The sequence below is a fragment of the Caretta caretta genome, chromosome 1, assembly GCF_965140235.1.
Source record: "Caretta caretta isolate rCarCar2 chromosome 1, rCarCar1.hap1, whole genome shotgun sequence".
Taxonomy (NCBI): domain Eukaryota; kingdom Metazoa; phylum Chordata; order Testudines; family Cheloniidae; genus Caretta; species Caretta caretta.
Genome location: NC_134206.1, coordinates 156,641,720 through 156,665,199, shown reverse-complemented (window position 1 = coordinate 156,665,199; position 23,480 = coordinate 156,641,720). Strand labels below are relative to the sequence as shown.

Genomic DNA, 23,480 nt, shown 5'->3' with positions numbered 1-23,480 from the left:
AGGGGAGAGGTGAGCAGAGCGGATTTGTAAGAAACGACATAATCTAGAGCTCAGCAACGGTCTTAGACGTGTGCCTTTCCCATGTACACAAACTCAACTAACAAAACATGATGTTTAAACGTTTTGCTCATGTTAAAATTCATGCCTCTGGTGCACTGTTGTTCCTGCTGAGGCAGTTCCAATGTAAGTGTCCTTTGTATGCCCTACGCTTGTGCTACGGATATCCTTCATTTGTCTGCATAATGTACAGATGAGAACTTCTTGTTGTTATTTTCTAATGTGGTGATGGGTGGAGCATCAGAGCCTGAAACAGCTGCACCAAGCAGAGGAAAGGTAACTATGGCAACCCAAGTTATCTGCATCCTCCATGCATTTCCTTACCCCTCTCCCCACACACACACCCACCCAGAACACAAACTTCTTTCCCGCCCAGAACACAAACTTATAGAACCATCAACCAGCTGGCAGGATGCGGACAGTTTCTGGCTTTCATGGATCAAGACCCTCTCTCAGTGTTTAGGGACTCTCAATTGCAAACTGAGATCATCTAAAGCACAAAGAGCGAAGGGTAGGATAGCATCCAAAAAAGGCAGAGCTTGCAGGTACCTCAGATGGGGCTCTGGATGCATTACCTTTGCTCTAATGTTCTCGGTTTATTGAAACTGCTTCAGTTTTTGACCCTGAGCTGGAGTCCTTTCTTAGAAGCAACAGTTTTTCCTTCTTCTGTACCCCACGTCAAAGCCAGCTACAGTTTTGGACGGACTTTCCTGGGACTCGATAAATGTAATGCCTGCATTGGAACATCGATTTGCAAGAAATTCTTTAAAGAAGAAATAAGGTCAGAAACTCAGCACAATAATTTTGAAAACATTCTGCATAGTAACATGAAAAGTGACTGTTAACACTTCCAAGTACTTTAGTGAAAAAGAACTCAAAATGTAACTTATCCCCAGGTTTCCATTAGTGTCAAGTTGTTATAAATAATGTAGATTAGTATTTTTAAGAAGACAAAATCACCACCAAATTTGAGCCCTGAATATGATTTTTAAAGTAAAGTAAGTTACATTTTTAAACATTAACTTTCTGCTGATAAGTTGGCATTGAACCAATTCAAGAGAATAGTGGGGGATGGGGGAGAAACAGTATGCCAGTTTACTTAGCTGTCTATGGAATTATGTTCTGCTAAGCAACTGACCAAAGAGAATTTGTCTTTACAAATTTAAGCTACTGATAGACTGAATTGAGTCACTGTAAACATGGCATAAACATTAAGAACTACATTTTTGAAATGTTAGCACCATATGTACCACATGAATTATATAGAATTTCATGCACCTGTTAGTTAAGTTCAACCAAGATATAAATCTGCAAGCACGAAGACAACAGGTACTTTTGCACATCAGATACAAAGGGCCAATTGCATCTGGAGTTTTCATTAAGAACTTGAGGACAACTGCAGATATTACACATATGTCTAGATGAATTAAACATGCACCCAAGCAGTTATTAGATTGATCTTTCAATTTTCAGACTCAAAAGCATAACACACCATATGACACTAGGAAAAAATGTTACTATGGTAGAGGAGGAGGGAAAAAATGGAGATTTACAGGGGAAAGGTTTATTGTTTTTATTATGATTTATAAGCACTCTTTCTTTTATAGATCTAAGAGCCCCAGGCGTGGAAGAAATTATTGTAGTAAAATTGTAGTTTTAATACACTAATGTAAGTGTAGTAATGCTAGACAAATTACTGTTTTTATCTTTAAGCTATTATATAAAATGTGCTATAGTAAAACCATAAAGATTTTTCTCAGACAGGCTTAGCAATACTATAGGATCATCGATGATTATTATTTGCCCTGTGGTAATGGTGAAAGGCCTCACTGTGAAAGGTGCTGTTCGAACACACACAAAAAGATGGTCCCTGCCCTGAAGAGCTTACAATCCTAATCATTCTGGCATTCCTACATTGACTAGCCCCTAACACAGCAAGTCAATGGGACCACAAGCAGAATAAGGTACTACTCAATGTAAGAGTAGCAGAAAGGAGACTTATTGTCCAATTATTTGTACTAAAGTAGGGCAGAGCAGCCCCAACAAGGACCGTGCCCCATTGTGGTAGGCAGTTGACAAATGAAGTCCAGTCCCTGCCCCAAAAAGCATATGGCTAGATCCACAGCTGGTATAAATCAGCATAGCCACACGGATTTCAATTAAGTAACAGTGATTTTCATCAGCTGAGGAGCTGGCCCCTAGGATAACAGCAGTCTTAAAACGTACGAGGAGCACTCTAACCTTCAGGTGCACAGACAATTAATCCGGTGCCAAGGCTGGATGAGCACATGGAGACTGCTCTGCCTCTTCCACACATACAGGCATGGCGTTTAAGGATGGAAGGAACCACCGGATCATCTAGTCTGCCTGCCTGCAGCTCACAGGCCACCACCAGCACCCACACTCTAAATCTATGTGCTAGTAATAACATTGGCACTCTGCAGCCATTGGGGTGGGAGTATTAGTAATCACCCCTCCACAACCCCAGGAGACAGAGAATGTTGGCATGAGGGGCCAGAACGGTTTCCCATGCACCCCTTTTAAGACCAGCACTGCCTGTAGCAGGTTAAGCATGCGTAAACTCTAGATATTTGTGTGACAGCCCAGCTGATACCTTAGTACAAGATTGCTCAGCTGTGTAGCCTGCCAAAGAAGTTCTACACATTTCCTTTACTCCTCTGGGTTATTCACAGTAATAGGAGTAGAGGACTGGCAATGTGCTTACACCCTTTCCTCCTGAAAAGTCTAGCACAGAGGCGCCTAAGCAGAGTTGTAACTGGCATTTTCACTATCCACTTTGCCTTTGAGAACTATGCAGAGGCTCCATAATGTCAGAGCTCTTCTCCTATGAGCCCTCTGTAAATCTACAAATAGCGTGATGCATGTTCTTTAAAGGAGGAGTTCGTTGCTGGCTTGCCAAGTGGGGATTTGTCTCGTTAAAAGTAGTGAAGCAAAAATGACTAAATTCTCTGGGGTAGTTACAGTTTGTTCAATTCAGTGCTGCAAAGTGGTAACAAGACGTGTCTGTGCTGGGAGCATTTTGAAAAGAACAAACATTTAAATGTAAAACTCTGATTAGCTTTAAACATTATTTTTTCCTGCAGTGGTTAACACTGCCACTCCACTTGGCTTCCTAGCCACAAGGTTTTTTGAACAACTAGCTGCAATCTAGTCCTGTAACTAATTCCCAACACAGGAATGCTATTCTTAAGAGAAATAGGGGGAGACTGTCCATGGGACTTGTGCTCCTAAATCTTCTAGGTGCTTTTGAAAATCTCCCCCCAACCCTCACATATAAGTTATACAGCATCATCAGCTAAGCAATGTATGTATTTCAGTTACAGCATGCTTAGTTCATTTTTTCCATCAGTCTGGGGAGCTCCTGCCTGCCCGCATGCTGGATTAACCATCAAGGAAATGTGATCTGTGTGTGAGGATGGGAAACAGGATGCCTGAGTTTTCTTTCCGGCACTGCTACTGACTCACAGCTTGGTCTTGTGCTAGTCACTTAACCTAGCTTTGCCTAAATGTATCGGTCTGTAATGAAGGTACTAATCCCTGCCTGCCAGGTATGTTGAAAGGCTTAATTAGTTTGAAAAGCACGTTCAGATCCTCAGCAGAAAGGCATTATAGAAAAGCACATTATTATTGTGGCCCCATGCACTGATGAAACTTTATAACTGGAAAGTACATTATGCCATCAGTGTGCTAGCTATATATGATGCCAAATACAGGAGTACTTAAAACAAAGTCAGATTCCCCAGAATTGTGTTACTATGCCTTAAGATTTGCTGAGGAACCTTTCATTCATTCATACTCAAACTAATGATCAGTATTGGACTTCATGCGCCTGTATATTGCTCAGTTGAAGAGGCAGCCGTTTGACTATAGCTGTATGATCCTTTGGGCACCAGGTCCAATGCACACGCATATTTGAATTATTCAAATCACAAAGCACACCTGTGCTCAAAATTTTTTAAAAATTACTGCCAATTGTGGCTGTGTTAGCCTGCATTGCATACTGTCTGAGGCAGGGCTTATGTCCTTCTGTGTTTGTGCAGCACCTCGCACAATGGGGCTGCATATTGATTGGGGATTTGAGGTACAGATGTAGATTTGATTTCATATTTGACAAAAATCCCTAACATAGACCAAGTTTAGACTCCACATTTCCCTGAACCTCAAGTCCTACAAGCATAAGGGTTTAGAACACTCAAGTTCCAGCCAAACTCCACCTCTAATGCTAACCTTTCTAAGCATGCCTCTGGTTAGAATCTTGTGTTAACTAACCACAGCTGAGGAACTATGAGGAAAAGGCTCATGATTGTGTAAGCCATGACATTTGACAAGGCAGGCCAGATACAGGGAATGTCACCAAGGAAGTATACATGGGAATAGCATGAGCATGTAGGGACAAAATCAGGAAAACCAAGGCAAAGAATGAGTTACTGTTGGCAAGGAATGTTAGAGACAAGAAGGAGTTCTTCAAATACATCAGACAAAAAAGAAAGATCAGGGATGGTGTGGGTCTGCTGCTCAGTGGAGAAGGTGAGCTGGTAACGGAAGATGATAGGAAGGCAGAGCTGCTCAATACCTACTTTGCTTCAGTCTTCTTACAAAAAAACATGTGACCAGATGACTCATCTAGTTACTATAGATAATAAAGGGGAAAGGTTGCAGATTGAGATAAGTAAGAACACATCAGAGATCTTCTGACCAATTTGAATGAATTCAAGTCTGGGGGGCCTAATTCTACTTACCCAAGAGTACTGAAGGAACTAGCTGAAGAAATCTCATAGCCACTGTCAATAATAATTTAAAATCATGGATGACAGGAGAGGTCCCAGAAGACTGGAGAAGGGCTAACATAGTGCCCATCTTTAAAAAGGGGGGAAAGGAGGAGCCAGAAACTATAAACCAGTCAGCCAGATTTCAATAGCCAGGAAGCTACTAGAGCAATGTATAAGATATTCAGTGTGCAAGTACCTGGAGGATGAAGGGGTAATCACTAGCAGCTAGCATGGATTTACTAAGAACAAGCCAGCTTGATTTCCTTTTTCAACAGGGTAACTGGTTTTTTGGAGAGGGGGCATGCAATAACATAACATACCTGAACTTAAGCAAGGCTTTTGATGGAGTCCCACATGACATTCTGATAAGCGAGCTGGAGAAGTGCGGGCTCAGCGGAACTACTGTTAAGTGGATACATAATTGGTTTAAACAACCACAAACAAAGAGTAACTATTAATGGAATGATGTCAGATTGGAGGGAGGTCTCAAGTGAGGTCCCACAGGGATATGTTCTGAGTCTGGTGTTCTTTAACATTTTTATTAATGACCTGGATGTAGGAATAGAGAGCACACTGATCAAATTTGCAGAAGATGCAAAGCCGTGGGACGGGGGAAGAAGTTGCCAACACTCTGAAGGATAGAGCTAAAATTCAGAGGGATGTTGATAAATTGGAGAACTGGGCTATACAAAACATAATGAAATTCAACAAAGACAAATGTAAGGTGCTACATTTAGGGACGAAAAACCAAATGCATAAAGACAGAATGGGGGATAACTGACTTGGAGAAGGAGCTGGGAGTTGTGGTGGATCACAACCTCAACATGAGTCCGTAATGTGATGCTGTTGCAAAAAAAAGCAAATGCAGTTTTAGGTTGCATTAACAGAGGCATAGCATGCAAGTCATGAACGGTGATAGTACCGCTCTACTCGGCACTGGTTAGGCCTCAGCTGGAGTGCTGGATCCAATTTTGGTCACCAATATATAGAAAGGATGTAGAGAAACGGGAAAGGATCCAGAGGTAAAAGACAAAGATGATCCAAGGGATGGAATGCAAGCCATGTGAGCAAAGGCTGAAGGAACTGGGTATCTTCAGTTTGGAAAAGAGGGGATTAAGGAAGGGACATGATAGCAGTCTTCAAATGCTTGAAAGGCTGCCATAAAAAAGATGGAGAAAAGTTGTTCTCTCTTGCCACAGAGGACAGGACAAGAGGCAGTGGGTTCAAACTACAGCATAGCAGATTTAGATTGAATCTCAGGAAAAACTTCCTAACTGTCAGAACAGTAGGCCAATGGAACAGACTGCCTAGGGAGCTTGTGGAAGCTCCTTCACTGGAGGTTTTCAAAAGGAGGCAGGATAGGGAAAGTCATCTGTCTTGGATGGTTTAGACCCAACAAATCCTGCATCTTGGCATGGGGTTAGACTAGATCACCCTTGTGCTCCCTTCTACCCTACCTATGTTCTCAACTTAAATGAGTTCTTATGAAAGTTTGTACAAAAGCAAAACTTTATTTTTGCAGGGGCAGGGAGGGATGATGATACTGCTTGAAACAAATAAAATGAAGGAATTTTACAGGAGAAAAAGGCTAATATTCTGGTGTAATTCTTTATGCGGCAAATTATTCTCTCAGCTCTAGAAATCACCAACCAGGAATGGATTAAATATACTAATATTTGAAGTCGGATCCTACAGCAGAGGCAAGCTAATTAATTCCCTCATTATTTCTCTGTGCTGTTTTCCTGACTGAAAGTCAAAAAGGTTTCCGCTGTAGCTTTCAAACTTACTGTATTTTGTTAACTTCATTTCATCTATTTCACCCAACCCCCAATGGAGACTCTTGCCAATCCTATTTTAGCTTCAAATTATGAACTTTAACTTATGTGGAGGTGCAATTAGGAAATGCTTTCCAATGCTCTCAGGGATGATTATAATTAGGAAATTTTTATTGGCACCGCATGTTTGACATTAGGCTAGCAAAAAGTTAGAGTTCACGCCACATTATTCAAGTGTGTTACTTGCAAAATATTCAGCTTTGCCCCTAAATTATTACATATAAAATGTGTGTGTGGGCAGGGCTGAGGGGGCTGATAGAATAAAAATCTTCAGAATCTAATTACACGGCCCATATGCTCCCCTCCTGTGCAATATTGTGTGGAGGGGAACAAGTTAGTGAAAAATCTCCATAGCTACACTGAAGCTGAATACCCAGAACATTTCCCCCCACTTCCCTGCCCCCAAAGAAGTGGGGAGGTCAGGCACCCAGTCCTCCAACTCCTGTCCAACTTTGTGAAAGGATTCCCCTTTGCGCTCCCATGAGGCACCCCGCCCTAGCTATGAGAGCACAGCAGGACCAATAGCCATGGTGTCAGAGGCCGCCAGACTCCAGCTGTGCCCTGTACTGCTGAGGCGGAGACTTCCAGGGCTCAGTATGTGTTAATTCTGTCCAAAGCAATGTTAATTTTTCAGAAGGTTTTCCTCATTTGAGGTTGGTGAAGCCAGCCATTTACCATGGCTCCGCCTTCTTCTGGCTGTCCATTTTTCTTGGGTAACCCATAGGCTCAGGGCAGAAAACTAGCTACCCAGAGCAGGGAGTAGAATAGAGCTGGTTGGAATTTTTCAATGGAACAGGTTTCCATCGGAAAACACTCATTCAGCAAAAATAAAAAAACTCACAGAAGAATAGTAAAAATGAAATGCCTCAACCATGCGTAAACGAACAGTGATGCCATGTGGTCAGACATGCTTCACCAGGTGATTTCAATAAGGACATTTCTGTATTTCCAACCCCATATTTCAGAATGTTTTTTGTGGAAAATTTTGACTTTTTCTTTCCATTTCAGGATGAAAAGAAAAGGTCAAAATGTCAATTTCCCACACAACAGAAACGGAGTTTTGACCAGCTCTGCTACCTAGTCCTTTTCTCCAGCTAGAGCACCTCACCGTGGCATTTGCTGCAGATTTTGTTCCCTCTACCCTGCACAGCATGGCTCACGGCCGCTGGGGAATCCTCTGCACTATCCGTTTTCATACACACAGTCACAGTGATTTGGGGGGAAAAAAACAGGGGCGCAAAGAAAGTTAATTAGCAATTCAAATAGGAACTAATTGATGCTGTTTAATTCACTTTTCTTCTGGGTGGAAAAACACAGTTCAGTCCTCGGCGGGTATTTGTTCACTTTACAAAATCACCACCCTCTGCAGCATGGCCAATCATTATGGTATCACAATTGTAGGAATATCTGGAATGGAACTGGGACATATCCATTCTGCTACCAGCAGTGACAACCACTACTATCCTAGGAATTGTAGTGATGAGACAACAGCGAGACATTGATGATGCAGTGATAATGCAGGAAGTCCACAAAAAAGCATTTAACTGGCAATACTCCTGATTCGTGGACAAGTGATTGTGTGTTCACAACAAACTCAGATTTGGGTTCATATCCAAAGCTGACATCAAAGATATATGGGGCTTAATAATGCACATAACACAATTAGACATGTAAATCAGATATTTGCGTACACACACACACACCACTAGTAAGGGGTCTAACTAGCCGTGTGCAACAGAAGATTTACACATCACCCATGGCACTGGGGTACACATCTTTGAAAGTTTGGCCCCAAAGTGCAATACAACAAGGGGCTGATACACTGAATCCTTCCAATGAGATATTAAAGAAAGGTCCATGCTGCCTTTGCAGCTCAAATTAAAGTTCCTGTAGAACAGTTTTAATGGAGGGGATAACAGAGATCTGGGCCAGCCCTGAAGACGAGCTCTATGTCAGCTCAAACCTTGTCTCTCTCACCAACAGAAGTTGGTCCAGTAACAGGTATTACCTCACCCGCCTTGTCTCTCTCATATCCCTGGGACCAACACCATTGGACAGAGTCTTACAGACCTACGTGTTCTTCCACAGCTACCTTGAGACTCTAGAGTTTTCCTTTTGTTTTCCACAGCAGCACCATACACTGTGGTACTGCGTAATCCTTGGGTGCTTTAAACCTTTTAATCGTTTGTAACTGTAGCATCTTTGTTCTCAGCACAGCATTACGAGACGCTGAAACTACAAGGACCCAGCTGGGTTCCGAATAACAGTGTTTACTAACTACACAAAAGCATACCTGGCCTAGCTAAATATGTACTCCTAGGGCTCTGGTGGCTTCTGCATTACAGGACAGGGTGGCTACTAGAGTGCTCCTAAACTATTTAAAGGGCTACTACCCAATGCCTAGCACGATAACAACTCTCATGTTCCTCCACTGTTTGTGACTACCAGCTGTAAGCACGAAATGGGAATCTGCTTAGTTACCAAAAGTGTTTTTCCTCCATTGAATGTGCACACTTTTGTTAGCGTAGGGCTGTTTCTAAGTACAAGGCTACTGGGTTGAGATTTTGTTTTTCAACAAAACACAACACACATGCACACACACAAATTTACGTAATTTGAAACATTTTAGAAATGATCAAATCCTTTTTCTAGCCCCTGGAGTTTAAATAAGAAAACTGGCAATTGTGCTTGAATTGTCCATGTGGCTTATTAACAGAATCTCCTCTGGGAACTTGCTTTGCTTTGGCAGGTTTGACAACTGGCTCGCTTCTCATTTAAAACTGCCTCCCAACTACTTTCCCAGTTACTCTGGGAACTACACAGATGATGCCAAAAGCTGGCGGCTGGTTGAGATCTCCAGGTTAACCACCAAATACCAGCATGACCAAGCTGACAAGAGAATCTGTGCTTCCCTTTCCAAGACAAAGACCTGCAGCATCGAGCGTGTCTTGAGGAAGACTGAGAGATTCCAAAAGTGGCTGAAAGCAAAGCGCCTCACACCAGACCTCGTGCAGGTGAGTAGGCAAGGTCCTGTTAATGAGGAGCACACCGATTTGGCAGCTACTGCAGTTACCTCCTGTAACAGAGTCTGGGGGAATCTCTGATTGCTTCATTTATTTTTGAAACTTCATAAAGAATCAAGGACTGTGACTCACTGGAGCTACCTAAGCTCTAAGCTTGCAGGGCTCCACAAGAATTAAGATTTTGACACTCTCAGAGCACTGTAGTGGGGACACAAGAAGAGGGGGAAAGTGTCTTCAGCGCCACATGGATGATTCTCACATAAAAATGAAATCAGAGGTTAATATCCAAACCAGTCTATTTTAACTTTCTTTTGTAATGATCAAGACTAGAACTGTCAGCTTTTTACAAAGCTTCTTCAGTTCCATTCTGCCTTCTCTGCTGATCACTACTGGTCCGTCAACCCCTTAGGAAGCATCCCACTGGAAATGATTGCCAGGAAGTACTGGTGGAGAATGGCGGGAGAGAACAAGATTAAACCCCAGGGAAGAGAGGTAGAATGAACCAACTAGGACTTTAAAATTAGGATTCTTTTTAAAGTGAAGGAGGGTTGGGACAACCCCGGGACTATGAAAAGTGAGCAGGGAACAGATGTGCAGCAAACTTTTAAGAAACGTGCTGATCTTACAAGTCTCTATTGTCCAGGCTGTGACTTAGCCCATAATAGAGCAGAATCTAAAGTCCAGATCCAAACATACCTAATTGCAAGGGCTCAAAATCTGAATCTTTCCACTGGTTGGGGTGCTTTAATTCAGGGATCAGATATGACCCCCTAGAGAAATAGGTTCAAGCTTTGATCTGTAATCCAAACTGGGATGCTGTCTGAGCCATCTACTTGTTGAACACCCCAATATGGCAAACCTCATACATTCAAAAATCATGAATCAAGCCCCCCAAAATCCTGAGATTTCAAAATAAATAAATATTATCAATAATGTTTTTTTAAACCTCCCCCCCAGGTTTGAGATTTAAGGGGCACATTTTTAAGCTTTTCTGTGCAACCATGAAGGCTAGAAACTTTATTTTCTTGAATGAAAGTTGAGATTCTCATGTAATCACTTGACTCGAGGAGCTGGGGCTTTAAGAAAGTTGCCAATACTGAACCCTGCTACAATGATTATTTATCGGTTCCCCTTGTCACTGGATAAATGACTAGGCTTTTTTAAAAACTGCACTTTTCAGTTGTTTCTTTCCTCTGAAAGGTTAGCCTTCCCCCCACTCCTAGAGAGGGGATTTATAGCATGCAGCAGCCCTTGGTGAGGGTAGTACCATTCTCTGTCATTCTCTGTCTGTCACCACCACTAACTCCCTCCCTCCCTCCCAGAGGGCCAGGGAACACCTGCCTTCTCAGCTGATCCCAATGCACACTGTGGGTGCATGAAAAGGAAGCACCACACTGAGGGGCCACGCAAGATTCCCTCAGAGACAGGGCACATGCATCCTGTCACCAGGGCACTGCAGGACTCACTTCATGGGCCTGGAAGGAGCCCAGAGGCTCCGGACTAGGATTCCTATTTCTTAATCTCTAGGCCATCTATAGCAACATGTGTCATGCAAGAGGAAGTTTGCTGGCCTTTTTATTGGAATCCTTAAATGTCACAGGGTAAGCGAGGGGAGACAGATGTGTCAGCCTCAGCTTCAGGGAAGCCGCCGGGTGGTTACTGCCACTACGGAGAGGGAGGAGACGAGAGAGATAAAAAGCCTACGGTGCAAGCTGATAACCAGGCAGCAGAAAAGGCGGTAGCGGGTTTTAAACAGACCAAGTCTGGAGAAGCACTGAGCTCTGAGCACCTGCTGCAGAGTGTGTGAGGAAGGCGCCGTTCCCACTCCAGCCAAGGGGCAGGGTGCTGCCTTTTGCTGAGGATGGCTTTCAGACAAGAGACCAACACTGCCCACCCCCCTGAGCAAAGGGTTGCAGTGACTGCTAAAAAAGGAGGGAAAGGAGCTGGTTGGTGGCTGGGATGGAAGGAGGATCATTCAGCTGAGTGTTTGTTCTAGAAAGATCACTCTCTAAAGTGGGGATCTGCTTTGAAAAGGAACCTCATAAAAATGTCAGCTGTAACCCACCAGATCTGCTCCCTGGGCACATTCACTCAGCTCTGCTGACTCCGAGCAATAAGGAGTTTCTGCTGCTTTTTACTCCTGCTAGCCTGCAGAGCAAGCACAGCTCAGACTGAGTGAGCTGCAAATCCATAGGCATCATCGGTAATAGGGTTGACTAAATTGCGATCGGGGCACCTGTGCAAACCATTGACAGCACAAGAGTTACCCAGGTGTCACTGTGGGGCTAATAGGTTCAGCAGAACCTTTATTACTGGCAGCAAGGTGGAGGGAGCCCAGTGTGACTCTCAGAGCCGGCAGCTAGACAAATGAGCACATTTGAGCTGGAAGATAAAATAAACCTGGGACAGAACAGAACATCTCTTTGGGAAAAGGCTACTCACTTTTTGGAAGATATATTGTACTTTGTCTAATAGTCGTATAAAAGAGGAGAAGGAAAGGCAACTGGAGGTTACAGCAAGTGTTCAAAAATATTCCTGATCTAAAATTCACATTTTCTCATCAGCTGCTTTACATGAATGTCTCTTTTGAAATCCTGCCGTGAATTGTTTCCCATGTGCATTAAAGCACTCTCTCGCCACAAGATGGCAGTGTGGAGTGTTTTACTGGTGCCGAGGTGGGAAAACCAATAGTAGAGCAGGGCAAGCTGGTGACACCCGTCTGGTGAGCAAGTTTCATGGGAGGTTGTGTATAAAATTGGGCACTGTCATGACAGTGGGGCAGAATTACTTTAAATCAATGGCCAAACAAATGGAAGTGCTTAAAATATCTATCTATTGAACTCAGGAAACCTGTATGTGTCAAAATGGAGAAATTCTTCCTGAGACCTGCTATAGAGATGTTTCATTATCCAACTCCTACTCCTCTCCTTGGGGACCCTGTCTTATCAAAGGCCCTTGCCACTACATAAAGCCCCCTCGCTCCTCCCACACTGCCTCAGTTTCTCTGAAACCCAGTTTCAGTTGGGCTGGACTGTGTCACAAACACACGTCACACAAAGCAAAATCCCAATACACAGTGAATTCTGTTTGAGGCCTCCTCCCCACCCCCACCCCCAGCATTGCAGCCTACTTTCTCCTATAGTCTAGGATTTCCTCTGTGCACATTTGGGAATGCTGAACTTACATAGGCTCCCTCATGCCCGAGAACCAAATTGCTGGTGCCAAGGCCAGGGCATCATTCAAACTCAAGAACAAACTCAGTGAGCACATTTCAACAAGTTTTCAAACCTTTCTGGTCCTATCGGTCAAAGCAGGGCACAGTACTCTGCAATCAACAAAACACACCTTACACACTGATCTAGGATTGCAGCTTTCACAGCTGCATGGGTCTTTGAATCTGAAAGTGAAGCAGAATAACAAACTGATATCACTGAGTTTTAATGGAATATAAACTTGGTCCCATTTAGAAGTGCAGTTGTTTTCCCCCTCACTTTTAATTCTCAGTAAAGGTGGGCCCAAACCAATACCTCCCCTAAAATCCACATGTGGATCCAAATTTTGCAAATGGCCACTCTTTATAATGGGCTGAACCAAAAACCTGGAACCAAACATCCCTGAAATGTGTGGTGTTTGAAATTCAGAGCCAAGTTTTCTGGTTTAGTCCCACTGTAAAATGAATGACAGGGGTTTTCTGCGCATTTCTCTGACCTGTTCAGCTGCAGGAGGTTGGAGCTCTCTCAGATACCCCTCCTGAGATTTAAACAGCAAGAGTTCCAGAGGTGTGTCCCCTCTGAGCTGTGATTTCAGTGGTATGGTATTTGCAGTGCAAATCCATGTTGGGGCGAATGCTTTGTTTCATGAGATGATAAACAACTGAAAACACTTAATACAAGAACTATTCAGTGACTGGCATTTTTGGTCATGATCAGGGTTCTATTGATGTAGTCAAGGTAGCAGTATTTCCCATCAAACTATGGTCACTAAGCTGGTGGCTGCACCAGCCTCCCTGTAGCTTCGGATATATAAGAGATCTGACAGAAACTACTGGGCTTAAGTAATTTTCTTTTATAGAACAGAAAATTATGACAAACCTTAACATACTTGTGAAAACCATTATTTCATGGCCTGTCATTTTGATTCTTTTCACTGACTGCCCAGCCTGACCCAACTATCAATTGGGCTGCCTGCCACAATGATTATTTCATCTGCCACAGCGAAAATCTTTATTGCAAGCTACAAATGCTTCAGTACTGAAATCATGCTTGCCCCAGAGACAACCTTGATTTAACTCGGTGTTTGTGTGCATCACGGCATTGCACGTATTAGCCTACACCGTAGTAATAGCGACATGCTGTTTTGTCTGCGTTTCAAGCTCCAGAGTTCATCGCTTTCAGCGTCAGAGTTCACATCATGTGCTGCTGGTTTGTTTTCCGGTGTGAGGTGAACAATAAAAAAAGCAGGCTAGTTTCAGCAGAGGTCTCCTGCAGGGCAAATTTCTAATTCTAACAACGAAGAACAGCTAAGGAAAGGCTTGAGGCACAAAGACGTGAACAATATCAAAGTACAAGAAAAAACCCTCAAGTTTTTCAGCTTGCCCATTTTGCACATATAAGTTACAATGTGAAGCTGTTAATCAGGCTGATAGTCCAGCTCCCACCACATAACCACCACCTTTGGGTATCTGGCCCCTGAGAAGCAAGATTTAAAGCCTCACTTTGCTCATTAAATGTCAGCAAGTATTTCATTCATCTGATGCCTGCTCCTTTGTAGGAAAGTATTTTTGAGCCGTAGCCATTTCCCAGACCAATCTCCTTTTGACTTATTGCATTGTTGCTAGAGATGTGCCTGAACCAGACCTCCAGGTCTGAACAGGCCTGGACTTGAAGTGGAGAAGGATAATGCTGGAATCTGAAGCTGGAACAAGATCCTGATTTTTGCAATAGACCTCTATCTCTGTCATGGGCTGAACCAAACCCTCAGATTCAAACACCCAAAACTTATGGGTGGTTTGAAATCCAGATTCAAATTTTTTGCAGTCTGGATTCATTTCTAATTGTATTAATTCACATAATATACCTAGCGGTCAATCCTTAGCGTGAACCGCAGATAGTAAGGATTCAGGATTGAGTTTATCCCTTACTTGACTGTTTGGTAGTACTTTGCGATTGTGGTAGTATAAAGACAGGACAGTTGTGCTGCAGAGGTCTCTTCCATGTCAGGAAGAGCTTTGAGTGTGTTTGCACAAATAAGCACACACACACCAATTTGTATTTCCGCTGCACGTCATGGACTAGAAAAAATTCCGTTTGAGTGAAAGTGGATATAGCTGGGTCAGTCCATTGTTAGACACATAAACACGTGATTTTTTTAAACCAAACTAAATGAGAAGCATTGCGACTCAGCACCAAACATGTTGTCAAATGAGTTGGCATGTCTAAGACTATGTCTATATGTACAGCAATACAGCTGCGCAGCTGCAGAACATCTCATTTAGATGCTCGGTGCCAACAAGAGAGCTCTCCCATGGGCATAAGAAAACCACCTCCACAAGCAGCAGCAGCTGTGTCGGTGTGAGAAGCTCTCCTGCCTATATACTGCTGTACACAGGAGCACTTATGTCAGCGTAACTTTTGTCGCTCAGGGAGGTGGTTTTTCACACCCCAAGCGCCATAAGTTATGCCGACATAGGCTGTAGTGTAGACATAGCCTCAGTTTCCAGGGTGAGAAGACATTGCAAGAGACTTAAGACATACTGTAGATAAACCAGTTATCTCCAGTGCTTTGAATGGCAAGATCTTCAGGTGTGTGTCCAGTCAGTGGATTTTGTCTGACAATTTTACAAGGTTAGATTTTAATTTTTAAATTGGCTCTCTTTTCAGCCGCAGAGATGGCACTGTTCTTTCCCCCTAAAAATGTTGACCCCACTCCAGTGAAGCACTTAAGATGTGCTAAACTTTCAGCATGTGAGTACACCTATCAAAGCTCATGGAGCCTATTTAGATGAATAGTGCTTTGCTGGACCGAGGTCTTTGATAAGTTATTAAGAAATTATATTAATTGTCGATATAAATGTGGGAAACAGGGACTTCACCTATTCAGCTTCCAGCCTTACTCCTCTTCATTCTGTTTCCATGCCATAAATAGAACTGGCCTCAGGTCAGAAAGTATGAATGAGCACCGTCTGAAGATCATTTAACTCAACTGGGTGAGTTCTGGCTCCCAAATTAATGACAAACATACATTGGATACTCCTGCATGTTCACACTGACTTATATTTCGGATTCACTTATCTGCTCCCTGCTGAACAGTGTGCATGACACAGCCATAGCATTCTGATCTTTGTACTGGAAAAAGTGCCTGTCACAGTTTTAATTAGGAAATCCCCAAAATAATTCCATGGCAAGCGAACAGTGTTGATCACCTCACCAAGTTTGTATAATAGAATGAGCTATGAAGTTGGAAATTACATTTTTTTTAATTGCATTAAAGTATCACCATTTCTGCTCCTACAGCATGTAGTTATGGGTCTCGACATTTGCATTACAAACTCCTGTAGGCAGCAGGGCTTTCTAACTTTGGCTGCAAATATTTGCATACACTCTCAGCTGCAAGAGAACTTTGTCACCACTTATCAACCATTTAACACAATTCTGCTTGGCTCTTCCCCCTCCCCCCCCCACTCCTCTTCCAAAGGAAAAGTGACTCAAAGTCAGCAATAACATGTCAGAGAACTGTAAGACAGAATTGCCATTTTTCTGCTTAGTTTTGTGTTAGACAAAGAATAAATATCTTCTTGTTAATGCTGTTCTGGAAGAGAGAAACGTAAGAGGACTTGTAACATTTAGACACTGTGAGAATTAATTCTCTGTGTCATTTCTCCATAACTGACCAAGTAAAGTGCATGTATTTTAAAAATTAAGCGATGTCAAAGTACATCAGTGTAAATAAACATTGCTATTTATACCAGCTGCAGATTTTTATGCACTTTCATAACTCAGATATTCAAATATAGAAAATGCAACTTACCATGTGATGAATCCATAAACCTGAGAATCATTTGTTGCTGGTCACTACAAGAAAGTATAAGCAAGACATTAAACCTATATGTAAATTATTTAAACCTATATGTAAACCTCATCAGAAAGAGAATACATCCTATACAGGCACCTACATACAATATGTATATAGGAGTTTTTACATTTTATCTAGCATCCCTATTGAATAATATCATAGAAAAAGATCAGCCATAGGCTAAGGTGAACTGGGATGTGCTTGGAAGATGCTCTTTGAAAGAAGGAAGTGACTCACTCAAGGGAGAGGGCTCCAGAAAGATGGAGAGTACAAGTGAATGACCACCACCCACTACAGAGATTTGCATGGAGGGGCACAGACCAGAGAAGCAAAATTAGTTCAATATACTGACAGAGAGGCAGACAGGAGCGAGACCTCCAGGTTGGATTGGTTGTTTCAGAAACAGTGTGCCATTTTGAGATACCTGCATGAATACATATTTTAGGGAAAGTCTGAAACATGGGACTATACCCAAGGTAGTTCAGGGTTTAAAGAAGAATCTACTGTAGAATATCCCTAAACTGCTCCATGTTGCTAACAGTAATTGAGAGGAACCCTTTATAAAAAGGTAGCTGTAATGGGGATCTGGTACAAACCTGCTGGCAGAGTTCTCAAACAGCGTGTAGAGCAGATCACCATATTTCAGCCTAATACAATCTTGCAGGTGCCAAGTATAGTCATCCCAAGTACCTTCGTTCTTTCCTACCAGGGGCTACCTAGTCCAATGCTGCGCTGTCCCTCCCAGCGGCTCTTAGACAGAATAGTACGCCGCTATGCTGAGGTGCCAGATGCTGGCAGTATCTACATGGGTCACCTCACAGACCGGGACAAACTACGCCTCCTCTACACGCTGTCAGTGAATACACATCCCATCCTATTACAGGTACGGTGCCTCTCCCTAGGATGAAATTTCCTGAAACCAATCTCAAGCCCCTCTGTGGATAGTGCGTATGATGTTCTCCAGTTGCTCAGGACATGCAGCAGGTACTTTCACTATCCTGCTAAGCTTTATGGACCACTACTGTTCCTTGCACCTCACTGAGGCTTAAAAATTAAGCCAACCCTGAAGTACCTGTGCCCGATTTGTGTAGGCGGGGAGCTCTTTAAGCTCCCTTTGAAGGCAGAGAAAGCTGCAGGGGCTCAACACCTCTAACAATCAGAACCTATGTGGATTGGAATGCAAGGAAACAACAAAATTCCAGTGGGTTCCGTTTGTATTGTTAATATATTGCATTGAATCACAAATAATTTATCATCTAAACAGAGAGACCCAGACTAATGGATCAGCACAAGGGGTCAGAGTTATGGTTGAGCATTTCTGCTATGTTATTCCCCAACCTTAATGCTGCATTAATATTCATTTTTTACATGCATCAGACACACTAGGACTGAACCAAAATCCGGTGCTACATTTGGGCTGACTGGATTAGCATCATCCTCTTTCCTCTTCCTAAGAGCCATTTCAGAGGGAACCTCTAATCCTTCTCCACGGCACTGTCCACTTCTTTCCTACTCCTCATGGCCAACTCATATCAACCCCTATATTATCCTTTTTCCTACAGCACCCTTCCCAGGACAAGTTATTTTTTGATTTCCCATCTTTGTCAGTTGTCTCAGATCCATACACCCTGCCAGCATTGTCCCACACTCTCACTCATGCCCAGAAGTGACCTCTAGAATCTGGGTAGACTGCAGGTTTGAGGCTGATCTCCAGGACCAGACTTTCAAATATGCTCAGTACCCATCTGCTCCTATTGCTCTCAGTGGGAGGTGCCAGATATTGGGCACTTTTGAAACTCTGCTGCCACCTGGGAGCTGTTGGGTGGGTGCCAAGTTCTTTTGAAATCTGGCTCCTGGTCACTAGCAGACACTTGTCTTATGCTTCACTCTGCCAGTGGCCTCTGTTCAGATCATCTCTGACATTCTCAGCAAACTTCGCTTATGTCATCATGGAGATCTGCTTACCTCAGCCTGCTAGCTCACTATGACGGTGTACACTAGGGAGCATTTAGGGTAAGCTTTTATCTCAACAAAGCTCATTAGTCCACTTCAAAATTTAGTAGCTAAAAAAAAACACTTGACAAAAGAAAAATTAAATCTTTCTGGGTTGATTTCATTTTCTAAATGTTTTTCCAGCAAAGGGAACGGCCGCCTTTAATAATGCTCAGGAACACAGAACTGGCATACCAGGACGTCTGCTTAATCAAAAGTAGAAGTTCTGTCTCTACAGTGCCTGTTTCAGAATGCATTAGAGAGCCTAAAAGAAAGTTACTTTTGAAAAGTAATCATCTAACCAAAACCTTTGGCTTTGTGAGGTTAAGAAAGAGAGAGATTCCCTCTTGATGTGATGTGGTGTGATAACTGCATTGCTTGCGAGAGGGGAGTCCATCCTCATGGATGCAGATGGAATCTTTATGCTATATCACAAAGCCATGTATTCTGGGGATGCTACAGGAAAGTATTTTATAAATGGTTTAGAGAATTTTTGAAAACTGTTAACTAATTCTGCCCCTTACCTGAATTACCATGGCTTCAACTGCATGGGACACAGCAGGAGCCATCCAAAAATAACCTAAAAATCACTTTTCTGTGCCTAAGAATGTCATGACTTTAAAGTAGATCATTACCTTGGCCTTTTCAGAGCATTCTGAGTTTCCCTTTCCTAATGGTATAAAACTTCTGGGTCATGAGATCTCAGACTTTACATTCATGACACAAAAAAAATGAGTAGCTGGTCCATGCCCATCCCTGGGCCTCAGTTCCAGGTAATTTTAGGAGAGTAACTCCACGCTGGGGGATGAAAAACAGGAAAACAGCAGCAGACTGATTTTGCAGCAGATTGATTTAAAAGAACAAGAGCAGCTGTTTGAAACAGCCCAGGGCTTTGGAATGGTGGAAGTTGTCTTGGGGGTGGAAGATGGATTAGCAGGCAGAGGTGAAGTAATATGGCCAAAGCTGCATGATAAATATATTGCAGGCTTCCGCTGTTTATCAAATAGTGCTGCAATTGCTATTTATCTCAGGAGCATTGGATGTGTGCACATGCACGCACGCGCAGAGTATATATTGTAGTATCAGACATATATCTGGTATTGCTGTCCAAACACCACATATTCAAAAATCATTAGGCAGCCCCAAAAGTCATGATTAAAAAAATAATACATTTTGGGTTCTTGTTATTTGCTTCTCAGTGTTTAGTCTTTAAAGTGCACTCGAGTCATATTTTCATGCTTTTCTATTAAACCACGAGTGCTAGGAACTATTTTTAAAAAGCGACAGCCAACGGACCTCACCTAGTCCCATGACTCCAGGAGCTGGCATTTTAAGAAGAAACACGAATTATAACAAAACTTGGCAACACTATGATGAGACCACAGTATTGTCAATCACAAATGTTCAAAAATATAGAATCAGGCCCGCCTCTCCCCAAAAAATCATTACACTGGCTTCACGCTTATGAGATATTTAAGAATAATAAATGTAGGGCTATTTTTAGTTGTCTTGAGATATTTCATTGCTGCCATCAGGGCTAGAAACGTTTCTAAAAAAAATAAAAAGTGAGTCAACTTTCAGGTAGTAACACAATTCCACCATTTGGGGGCTTTAAGAAAACCCCCAAAATTGCAAGATTCCTGATAAAAATCATGAGTTTAGAACACAATTTCTTAAAGAATCCAATAATCCTGTAATGCAATCAGAGCCCTCACAGCAGAGCTTGAGAATGTAGCAATAGACAGTGCACCACCCAAAAACATTTTCATTTTCCATTCGCTGGCTTCTCTCATGCACACCACCCACCTGAAACCATACAAACACTCTCTCTCTCTCTCCCCCACACACACACTTACTTTACTGCGTATTTATTCCTGGAGACTCTGTATGTGTGTAACACCACATACGCACCTCAGTATTTTCAGTGACTAGATCCATTATTTTTCTTCTCTTCCCACAGATTTTCCCAGAAGCAGAGGGATGGCCATTTCCAAAGTATTTGGGGTCCTGTGGCCGGCTCATTGTCACTGCCGGCACAAGGCCTTTAAAGGAGTTCTACAGCTCTCCTCCTGAGGTGGCAGCAGATCTGGCTTTCCAGCTCCTCTCTATTGTCAATTCCATGAGGAATAATGACATGAACTATTTCTTTTATTTCGTCCATGTTGATGCTGGCACATTTGGCATTTTTAACAATGGGCTTCTGTTCATCCGGGATGCCAGCACACTGGGAATCATTGACAAGCAGGAAGGTACTCAGTATGATCTCTGAATAAGCATCTGTCATAGGAGGATTTAGCAAAGCAGGAGGAAAAAAAAAATCTTTCACCTGCTATGCTAGTTTTATTTAAAACATCAAAAATTGCTCAGTAAATTGGATTATTAAAAGTTCAAGAGGAGATATTTACTGCCAATAAAAACAGAACCAGCTCCTGCAATGCTTAGTTCTGTATTCAGAATGTTACACACCTTTCACTGGTACTGTAAATGGCGCTGTGACTAACACTACGATTAAAGAGCATTGGAACAGTTTTTGTCACTACACAGCTAGACACTGGTAATATCTGTGACTAGCAACAGTAGACACAGCAATATTTGAATGCTAATATTCAACAGCTTCCACTTCTTTCCTTAAAAACTGGAATCACAAAATATTAAGTTGCAGACAAACTTTACAGGCCTATCAGAGTTTTAAATATTTGGGCAAATATTTAGATCCTTCCAGGCCATTTTATCCCATTGACTTTAGAATTAACAACAAAGGAAAACCCCTTTTTGTCAGTTTGTCCTCAGTTCAAGCTCTGCCTTTCACCAAGCAAACGGTGACGTAATACAGCACCAAAACTAGAGCTGGGCAAATAGCATTCCTCTAATAAACTTAACACATTTCACTTTTTTTCCCACACTTAAAAAAATTCATTCCGTTTATGCAGTCATCTGAATAATTCTCAAGTATTCACAAATCTATACTGATTTTGTGAAAATCTTCTAGTGAAGCATTCAGTTATGTATCTTTTGTATTATTGGTCCACTTCCAACTAGGTCACCTCTTGTTGAGTCTTACTGGTTTTGGATGAAATGGAAAATTGAGGCCTTAAGTACTTGTGGCAATTTCTATAGGAACTTCAAAGTTCAGCTCAGTATTTATGTTGTACCGGAGTTCTTCTGCTATTTTAATCAAATGCATTATTCTTATCCCCCGTCTATAAAACACTGCGGGGTAGCACTGAGTTCTTTTCACCTCATCCTTTCAGAGACATAGATGCATTTCAGAAGTGTGGAAAATGACCCTATACATACAGCCTACAAAGTGCTTTGGGACGAAAGGTGCTAAATTAACCTAGGTTATTATTCACATAGGTATACACTATTTTAAATGACATTTTCTTACCAAAATTGCAAACATGTATGATTATAAAAGATTTGTACATTTCTAACAAATGTTTTTATTGCCTTTATTAGGTCTCCAGATGACTGATGGGCAACAAGAGTATAAAGACATATTTAGCTGTTTGGCTTCGGACTGCCAGTCTGCATTTCCCAACTGTAATTCAGTCAGAGAGAAGCAAAGCCTCGTCATGGTGTGTCAAGAGCTTCTGCCTAAGCTCCTAAAGGGAAAATTCCTCCAACCTGTTCAGGAGAAAATAGACAGGTTCCTAAGGCTCTGTGCAGACAGCTTCAGAGCAGACCAGGAAGTCAGTGATGCTGCTGGAAAGTTGATAGAGCTCTTGAAATCTTTGCAATCTTGCGATTCCCATTTTGCCTACCGCTACCCTGACTGCAAATACAGTGACAAATACTAACAGCTGAGAGAAAGCTTTTCCTGAAAGACTGGAGTGCTGTGTACACAGCTCAGCTCTCACAGAAAGCGAAGAGGTTGCAGGATGGAGATGAAAGGGGGATTCATAGAAGCCCTGGCTTTCTAGTAGGATAACAGAGAGAGGCAACATAACACACCCGGGGTTTCCATCTGACTCAGACACACTTATCACATTGGTGTGTTTGGTATGATGTGAAGTCTTTATTTAAGTGTTATAACATTTCATGAATGACCTGTGTTAAGAGATGAATAAAACTTATTAATGCATTTTGGTCTTAGAGGAATTTTCCATGGTAGCCATAAAGAAAAATTAAATACTAAGCCATCTTGGTCACTACTAGGTGGAGTAGCATACTGGCAGATAACACAGACCCTGCTGATAAAGACTATACAAATAATATGAGATGAATGGAAACATTTAATACTGTCCTTGCGGGGCTATATTAATGCCATAAAATTATCTTCTCTGACTTGAACTATCTGATCAGTTTGCTATCAGTATGTTACTATTATGATTGCCAATTAATTTGATGTTATATGGGATGGAAAGAGGCAATAGATAGCATTAAAGAGCTGAAAGCTCCCGTTTCTTTTATGTCTTCATTTCTCTAACTCCCAGGTGCATAGCACAACTTTTAATCTTTGCTGGGTTGCGCGATGGTAACTGGCATGTAAGGCTGTGTCTACACTGCATTGTAGTGCACGACACAGGTGTGAATTGCAGAGCACACCAAAGACCTGCCGTCTAACTGCCCTGTGGGTACGCTGCTGGCGCAAACGAAAAGGCACCTAAGGTTGCATTAACATAGTCCTCTTTCTAACAAATGTATATATATATTTTTTAAGACAGAAAAGCCCTCAGATCTGATTCACCTAATGTTTATTTTTCACTTTT

At 42.2% G+C, this 23,480-nt stretch overlaps 1 protein-coding gene across 3 annotated transcripts; it reads left to right on the top strand.

Moving 5' to 3' along the window:
* The first annotated feature begins 416 nt into the window (after positions 1–416).
* On the top strand, positions 417–23,169 carry DIPK2B (divergent protein kinase domain 2B). Of its 3 annotated transcripts, none has more exons than XM_048864987.2 (5): positions 417–838; positions 9,432–9,696; positions 17,486–17,659; positions 20,729–21,017; positions 22,228–23,169. In XM_048864987.2, exons 1-5 carry the CDS (start codon positions 612–614, stop codon positions 22,566–22,568), a joined length of 1,296 nt encoding a protein of 431 aa, XP_048720944.1. In that variant the 5' UTR covers positions 417–611; the 3' UTR covers positions 22,569–23,169. The 3 variants fall into 3 exon arrangements, with proteins under 3 accessions (XP_048720944.1, XP_048720954.1, XP_048720962.1); XM_048865005.2 differs by lacking the exon at positions 417–838 and adding an exon at positions 859–1,055; XM_048864997.2 differs by lacking the exon at positions 17,486–17,659.
* The last annotated feature ends 311 nt before the right edge of the window (positions 23,170–23,480 follow it).

Bases quoted from the DNA above. Each gene is read 5' to 3' on its own strand.
- DIPK2B (XM_048864987.2), top strand. From the start codon at position 612: ATGGGGCTCTGGATGCATTACCTTTGCTCTAATGTTCTCGGTTTATTG. The intron at 839-9,431 runs GTCAGAAACTCA...TTGCTTTGGCAG, and splicing joins TTCTTTAAAGAAGAAATAAG to GTTTGACAACTGGCTCGCTT. The intron at 21,018-22,227 runs GTACTCAGTATG...TGCCTTTATTAG, and splicing joins AATCATTGACAAGCAGGAAG to GTCTCCAGATGACTGATGGG.